At 65.7% G+C, this 7,558-nt stretch overlaps 1 protein-coding gene across 2 annotated transcripts; it reads left to right on the forward strand.

The window, feature by feature from the left end:
* On the forward strand, positions 1–6,843 carry QPCTL (glutaminyl-peptide cyclotransferase like). Of its 2 annotated transcripts, none has more exons than XM_089769919.1 (7): positions 1–229; positions 1,403–1,544; positions 3,483–3,770; positions 4,177–4,329; positions 4,495–4,594; positions 5,055–5,171; positions 5,787–6,843. In XM_089769919.1, the coding sequence occupies exons 1-7, from the start codon at positions 24–26 to the stop codon at positions 5,930–5,932; spliced, it is 1,152 nt and encodes a 383-aa protein (XP_089626045.1). In that variant the 5' UTR covers positions 1–23; the 3' UTR covers positions 5,933–6,843. The 2 variants fall into 2 exon arrangements, with proteins under 2 accessions (XP_089626045.1, XP_075771274.2); XM_075915159.2 differs by having other exon boundaries at positions 40–229; positions 1,398–1,544.
* The last annotated feature ends 715 nt before the right edge of the window (positions 6,844–7,558 follow it).

Below are 7,558 nucleotides of genomic sequence, written 5' to 3' on the forward strand. Positions count from 1 at the left end.
GCTCGCGGTCCGCCGGCAGCGCCATGCGGAAAGGGCCGGCTGCGGGGGCCCGGCGCGGCCGGGGAGGGGGCGGCCCGGAGCCCAGCCCCCCCCCGCGCCGCGGCCCCCCCCGCCGCCTCAAGCTCCTCCTCCTGCCCCCCCTGCTGCTCCTGCTGCTGCTGCTCGGCGCCCGCCTCTACGGGCAATGGGGGGCCGGCGGGGGGCAGCCGGGGGCGCGCCCGGGGCTCAGGTGAGGGGGGGGTTAAGGGAGCATGGGAGTGGGGGGCAGAGGACACGGGGAGTGGAGGCGGGGCTTATGAGCTGGGGGGCAGAGTGCCTGGGGGAGTGGGGATAGGGAGTTGGGGGTGGCTGATAGGGTGTTTGGCCAGGGTGCCCAGTGGTGGGGGCGGGCATGGTGGGGAGGCGAGGAGGGTGCGGGGGGGCTGGCCAGGGTGCCCAGTGGTGGGGGCAGGCATGGTGGGGAGGCGTGGAAGGTGCAGGGGGGCGGGGCCAGGGTGCCCAGTGGTGGGGGCGGGCATGGTGGCCAGGAGTGGAAGGTGCAGGGGGGCTGGCCAGGGTGCCCAGTGGTGGGGGCGGGCATGGTGGGGAGGCGAGGAGGGTGCGGGGGGGCTGGCCAGGGTGCCCAGTGGTGGGGGCAGGCATGGTGGGGAGGCGTGGAAGGTGCAGGGGGGCGGGGCCAGGGTGCCCAGTGGTGGGGGCGGGCATGGTGGGGAGGCGAGGAGGGTGCGGGGGGGCTGGCCAGGGTGCCCAGTGGTGGGGGCGGGCATGGTGGCCAGGAGTGGAAGGTGCAGGGGGGCTGGCCAGGGTGCCCAGTGGTGGGGGCGGGCATGGTGGGGAGGCGAGGAGGGTGCGGGGGGGCGGGGCCAGGGTGCCCAGTGGTGGGGGCGGGCATGGTGGGGAGGCGTGGAAGGTGCAGGGGGGCGGGGCCAGGGTGCCCAGTGGTGGGGGCGGGCATGGTGGGGAGGCGTGGAAGGTGCAGGGGGGCTGGGCGAGGGCGCCGCCATGTGGGGCAGGCCTGTCTCGGGGTGCGGTGTGGATGAGCCCAAGGGCAGCCGGCCTCTGGCAAAGGGGCTGGCCTGGCTGTGGGTGCCCAGAGCCCTCCGAGAGGTGCCAGGATTGCGTCTTGGTCCCTCTCCCCTGTCGAGGCTCTTTCGTTCTCGCCGGCTCTTCTGCGCCCTGCTGGGGGGTGGCCCCACCTCCTCGGTTCTCACTCCCTGCCTGTCTGGGCCGCAGGCTGCCTGGGGAGCCCTGGCCAGCGAGCAAGGGGCCGTCGTGCTCCCAGGACACAGACCTGGAGACCCCCCTCTGCTTCCGCCTGAGTGCTCTAGGCCCGGCTCCGTCCCCGGTGCGGGCGTTTGGAGCAGGCCCTTGGATTCGAGCCGCGTTCCTTCCCGCAGGCCAGCCACAAGCCCCGGAGCCTCTCCAGCACCCAGGTGAAGCGGCTGACCTCCCTGGTGGACCTCCGGCGCCTCTGGAGCTCCTTCCTGAAGCCCATGCTGATTGAGCGGTACCCGGGCAGCCCGGGGAACAAGAAAGTGCGGCAGGTGAGTGCGGGGGCGCCGTGCCGGAGACCAGGGCCCGTCCGGGGCTTGGCTGGACTCCCAGGACCCCGGAGTCACACCCCAGGGCTTTGCCCCAGCTGCAGCCAGTGGCTCAAAGCCGGGAGTTGCTGTGGGCAGCCTTGCTTTGTTTCAGGCTCCGTGCAAACGAATTAGCCGCTGGACAGTCACTGCCGCCAGTGTTCCCTGAAAGCCAGGTGCTTGTGTGGCCACTCAGGAGAGAGTCCGCTGCCGCACAGCGGAGTAGCAGGGCGCCCATCCCTCACTATTGTGTTTCTGTGTGTGGTGCACATGCCTCGGTGCACATGCAAAAATTATTCCGCACACGGGTGGCAAAAAGCCTAGCGGGAACGTTGATTGCCGCTGGTGTGAAGCGGGTGTGCAAATCGAGAGAGCTCGGTGCCCGCACGGCCCTGGTGTTTGCGATTGCACGAGGGAGCGTTCAGCCGCGAGGCGCGACATGACCCTTGGTGACTGGTGCCTGTGAGGGGAGACGGCATGAGGGAGCACCCCATTTAGCGATGAAAATTTTAGTGCACCTCCTGGGCCACCCTATGCTTTCTGCAGTGGGGGTGGGGTTACTCTGAACCCTTGCCTTCATCAGTGTTTCTCAGCCAGCAGTACGAGTCCCCTTAGGGGTTCTCGAGAGAAGTCTGGGGGTGAACAGACTTCAACAACTGAAATTTGGAGAAAACGGAATTTTTGTTTTAAGTTTTTATTATTTTTGTACTTTTTACACCCCCAAATTTCATCGCCCGCCCAGCTGCGATTAAGTTGTTTAAACAAATGCGTTGCAATGGGAGACAAACAAACAATTTGTGTGTCTGAAAACTGTAGGTACTGGGGGTTACTTATAATTTTTTGAAAAAAAATAAGGGGTACTCTAAAAAAAAAAAAAAAAAAAGGATGAGAAACACGGGTCTACACTACTCTGCTAATCCCACTAGCTGTCCGCGCAGCACCCCCTAGTGGAGATGCCGGGAAAGCTGACCGATGCTTCAGAACAATTTCCCTGGGGGGAAAGGGGAAGCAAGTGCAGCTGTCAGCTGGGGGCTGTGTCTTTTCCACCCCCCCCCCCCCCAAACAGCAAAGCGACGTTGAGCTGCAGGAGTAGCCCTGGTTTAAATCCGAGAGGTGGAAAGTCTTTGGGGTGGGGGCTGTGGGGAGCGACGCCCTGTGGAGTGCCCTGTCTCCATAATTCACTAGGCTGTCTACCTCAAGCTTATTAGCATATATGTTAATTAGCTACCATTGGGTTCCTTTGGCTGGACTGCACAAGGTCTTAAGCCACCTACATCTGTGGAGACTGCTCGTTGGAGCGCTCGGCCCGGCGTGCAGCTGGGAGCTAATGAGGTGACAGCGGAGAGAGTTCTGCGACTCTGGGTAAATCAAAGGTTGAGTTGGATTTGGTTAATGAAAACACCCCTTGATGTGGTGCGTGATTGGCCTGTGGAACTCCCCGCCACTGGAAGTCACCAGGGCCGAGCACTTACTAAGATGCCCAAAGGAAGAGGAGGCTTGTTTGGAGAACAAGGCTCTCCGGCGCGGTGGGTGGTGAGAACCAGCGACCTGGCCGGGGGAGTGAACCCGCGCCGGTCTCCGACTCCGGATGAGCCCAGGCGTGGGAGGCAGATGGTCCCACGTCGGCTCCTGCAGGGTTCTGTTGCCTCCCTCTGCAGCAGCTGGCGCTGGTTGGAGGTGGGATGCCAGGCTGGGCAGGCCGTGGAGCTGGTCCTGTCGGGGAGCATGTGGGGTCCGTCTCGGAGCCTCCCAGGCCCTTGGCATCTCTCCAGCTTTGCCCCATAGCTTAGAGGAAGCAGTCCCCCCTTTGCCCCCCCAGACCTTCCTGCTGGCAGCCTCCCCTTTCCTGTTGCCCCCTGACTTCCCCAGCCAGCACCCTGACGCCTCTCTGTCTTGCCCCAGCACATTGTGGACAGCCTGGGCAGGCTGGCCGCGGGCTGGCGGGTGGAGCTGGACGCCTTTGAGGACCGGACCCCACGGGGTGTCGTGGGCTTCGCCAACGTGGTGGCCACGCTGGACCCCGCGGCCAGGCGGCGCCTGGTCCTGGCCTGTCACTATGACTCCAAGTACTTCCCCCGCGACTGGCAGGGCCGCACCTTCCTGGGGGCCACCGACTCAGCCGTGCCCTGCTCCATCCTGCTGGAGCTGGCCACGGCCTTGGACATGGAGCTGCTGAGGGCCAAGAAGCAGGTGAGAGCTCTCAGGTCAGGGGATCTATTCTCTTGGCTCAGGGAAAGGAGTGGGGTCTAGTGGTTAGAGCAGGAGGCCTGGATTCCATCTCCGCTCTGGGAGGGGAGTGCAGTCTAGTGGTTAAAGTGGGGGGAGGGGGGGCTAGGTGCCAGGTACCCGGATTCTATTCCAACTCTGGGAGAGGAGTGCGGTCTAGTGGTTAGGGCGGGGGGGCTTGGTGCCAGGTACCTGGATTCCAGTCCAACTCTGGGAGGGGAGTGCGGTCTAGTGGTTAGGGCAGTGGGGGGGTGGGGGGCTGGGAGCCAGGAAGCCTGGGTTCTATCCCAGCTCTGCTGCTGTCCGGGGTGCTGTCCCCTCGCCTGCCTGGAAGGGCCGAGTGCTGAGCCAGCCCCGTGTCTCCCCCCAGGGCTCCGAGGTGACGCTGCAGCTGCTGTTCCTGGACGGCGAGGAGGCCTTTGGGGAGTGGAGCGAGACGGACTCCCTGTACGGGGCGCGCCACCTGGCCGAGCACATGGCCAAGGCCTGGCACCCGGCGGGGATCAGCCAGCTCCAGGCTGTGGTGAGACCCGTCTGCCTGCCCTGCCCTGCGCGTGAGGGTGGGGGGTCCCCACGGGCAGACTGGAGGGGATGGGGGGGCTTTTCCTAATGGGGGGGGCACTGTCTATACTGGAGCGTCCACCAGTCCCTGCCACTGCGGATTTAACCCCTCGGTGCCTCCCCGCAGAGCCTGTTTGTCCTGCTGGACCTGCTGGGGGCCCGGCAGCCGACCATCCAGAACCACTTCCCCCTCACGGCCTCCTGGTTCGACCGGCTCGTCGGCATCGGTACTGCACCGTCCCTCCTCGCGGGGGGGGGCGGGGGGGGGGAGAGAAGGGGGCGGTGCCCCCGCCAGTGCCACAGGGGCAGCACGCCGCCCCCACCCCCGCCCTTGCCCGGCGGCTACTGCTTCTGTTGGACTGAATACAAGGGTCTGGCTTCTAGCCCAGCTCTGGCAGGGGAGTGGGGCTTAGTGGTTAGAGCTGGGGGGGCGCTGGGAGCCAGGGCACCTCGTGGGGGGAGGAGTTGGGGATTCCATCCCCCCACAGCGGTGGGCCGGGCCCCTTTCCCCAGCTCTTGACTTCCATCAGACAACTCGTCAGGCTTCAAATGCCCCGACCTCCCTCCCCCATGTTCCTTCCTGCCCCTGGGGGCTCTCCAGCCTGAGCAGCCAGTAAGGCCTGTGGGGCCTGGCCCCAGCCCTGTGGGTCCCAGCACCCAGCCCTGTCCTCACTCTTTGTCGCCCAGAGAAGCGTCTGCACCAGCTGGGCCTGCTGCAGTCCCACCCCCGGGAGCAGATGTACTTCCAGCGGGAGCCGATGTACGGGCCAGTCGAGGACGACCACGTTCCCTTCCTCCGCAAAGGTACCTGCCCTGCCCCATGCTCCTGGGCAGCCGGGCGTAGAGCCTTGTGGGATGGGCAGCCGGGAGGGGGGGAGGGGGTATGTGCAGACAGTCCACAGTGAGCTCTCCCCTGCCCCAACATGGTGTCATGGAGGGAGCAAGGGATCAGGTCCTGGCTTTGCCCCCTTCCTGCCTCAGTTTCCCCATCTGTGAAGGGGCAGGCATCCTGCAGCCCCTCCCCTTCTTGGAAAGTGCTTTGAGATCCACCAATGACAAGGGGCTGTGTGAGAGCTTCGTGGATATGATTGGCCAGCCTGGCACGCTTCACCCCAGAGGTGGCTGCATTTCGAACGGATCTTTGCGGGGGTGAAAGACTGTAAACACATCCGCGCTATCTCGCCGCTTGGCCCTAGTCCACGTTCTGTCTCTGGCCAACCCAGTTCCCACAATGCACCGGGCCAGCTGCTCCATGCTAGCTCGGGAGGATGTCACACGTCGCCCTCTAGTGGCTAAGCCACATGGGGGTAACAACCTACTACTGCTGGCGGTAGCGGCAGCAGTAGCAGTCTGTGCTTGCTGAGCTGCCGGCCCCCGTCGGGATCCCTGCTGACCGTCTGTGTGTCTGTCTGGCCGCAGGAGTGCCGGTGCTGCACCTCATTGCCACCCCCTTCCCATGGGTCTGGCACACGATGGAGGACACGGAGCAGAACCTGCACCCCCCGACCGTGGAGAACCTCTGCAAGATCCTAGCCGCCTTCCTGGCCGAGTACCTGCGGCTGTGAAGGCCGGGAACTGACCCCGCCTTGGGCCGAGCGCCATGGAGCCACTGGCCAAAACACTGTAGGGACCAGGCTGGCTGCGTGGGGCTGGGCGGCCCAGGCTGGGGCAGCCCCACAGGCTGGGGGAGAGGAGTTGCTGTGACGTGGGCGTGCCAGGAGGAGCACGGGAAGGAGACTACTTCTTGCTGAGGCCGGCCCAGGAGTGAAACTTCTTGCTGGAGCCCTTGGGGGGTCTCTGGTGCTGCCCAGGCTGAGTGGGCTTTTGTGGGCGTTCACACTCCCTCTGGAGCTCTGGCCCCCAGCTGATTGGACTCTGCGCCCCCAAGCGCTGGGGCCTGGACCAGCCTCCTCCCAGCAGGGCCCCGGCCCCAGCTGGTCGCATCCCCCCGGGGCCAAGATGTGGAAGCAGGAATAACTAGGCTGAACCGTGCTGAGCCGGGGCCAGACACGGGATTGTGGGGAACCCTGGCCTATGCTGCAGTGAGGCCCCCCCAGCTGCCGGCCCACCAGGCTTTGCTCCGATAGACGGGGCCCATCCAGCCCGGAGGCACGGGGGCATCAGGCCACAGAGGGTGAGAATCATGAGGCTGCCCCCTGCTGGCGGGCAGAGGTGCTGCAGGGGGAGGCAGAAGCAGCAGGGACTCAGGCTTTGAACGGGGGCCGCTGGCTGATGCCCCCGTAGAGGGCGTTGCTGGGGTAGCTGGTGGGTCTCCCGTTGCGATGCCCCTTCAGGGTGTAGCTGCGGCTCCACAAGCCCCGGGCGACGGAGCATCGGGCCAGGCTCCTGGCAGCTTTCAGGGCAGCGGCCGTGGGGGCTCTGTCTGCAGGACAAAGGAGCCCCAGTGAGTCTCGCCCTGGTCCCGTCTGCACCCAGGGGCCGTGCTGGAGACCACAATAAAGAACCTTCCCCTGTGCACACTGGATTGGCCACCTCAATATCCCCCCCCCCCCCCACAGGCTCAGGGTAGAATCTAAGGGTCCCAATGAACAAACTCCCTCCCCCCTCCCTCCGTGCCCGCAGGGTGCTGTTTCCAGCCAGGTCTCTCTGTAGCAGTGACCATCCCTGCAGCACCCGGCGCTGGTCCCTGCCCAGGCATCTGGGGGCAGGAGCCTGCAGAGGGGCCCTCGCTGGGGAAGGGGGGGACCCACGTACCGGAGAAGCTGCCCAGGAAGCTGAGTCCCAGCGACTTAGGGTGAGTGATGCTGGCGTGGGACCCCCTCGTGCTCCAGCCGCGGCCCTCGTAGACTCTCCCGTCCTCGCCGACCAGGACGCTGCAGGCCAAGTAGGGGCTGACGGTGGGGTAGCCTGTGCTGAGTGGGGGAGGGGAGAAAGGGCTGGATGAATGGGGGTGCCTCCTACCTGCCCTGGCCACGCAGCAGGCTCAGGCCCAGGGCCGGTGCTCCGAGTGGGGCCGGAGCTGCTGCGATGGGGCCGGCCGGCCAGCAAAGGCCGTGGGCTGGCGGTCCAAGGTCACCCTGGCCTGGGGAAGCTCCTACCCAGGGCGTGCGGCTCAGTGGCTGCCTGTCTCCTCTGCTCCCTGCGGCCATTTGCACCCCTGCGGCCTGTCCCCTCCCCTCTGCAGCCTCTTCCCCCCCCCAGCCCCTGAGCCTTCCGCTCTCCCAATGCAG

This window comes from Pelodiscus sinensis, chromosome 18 (assembly GCF_052426305.1).
Source record: "Pelodiscus sinensis isolate ZL-2025 chromosome 18, ASM5242630v1, whole genome shotgun sequence".
Lineage (NCBI taxonomy): Eukaryota > Metazoa > Chordata > Testudines > Trionychidae > Pelodiscus > Pelodiscus sinensis.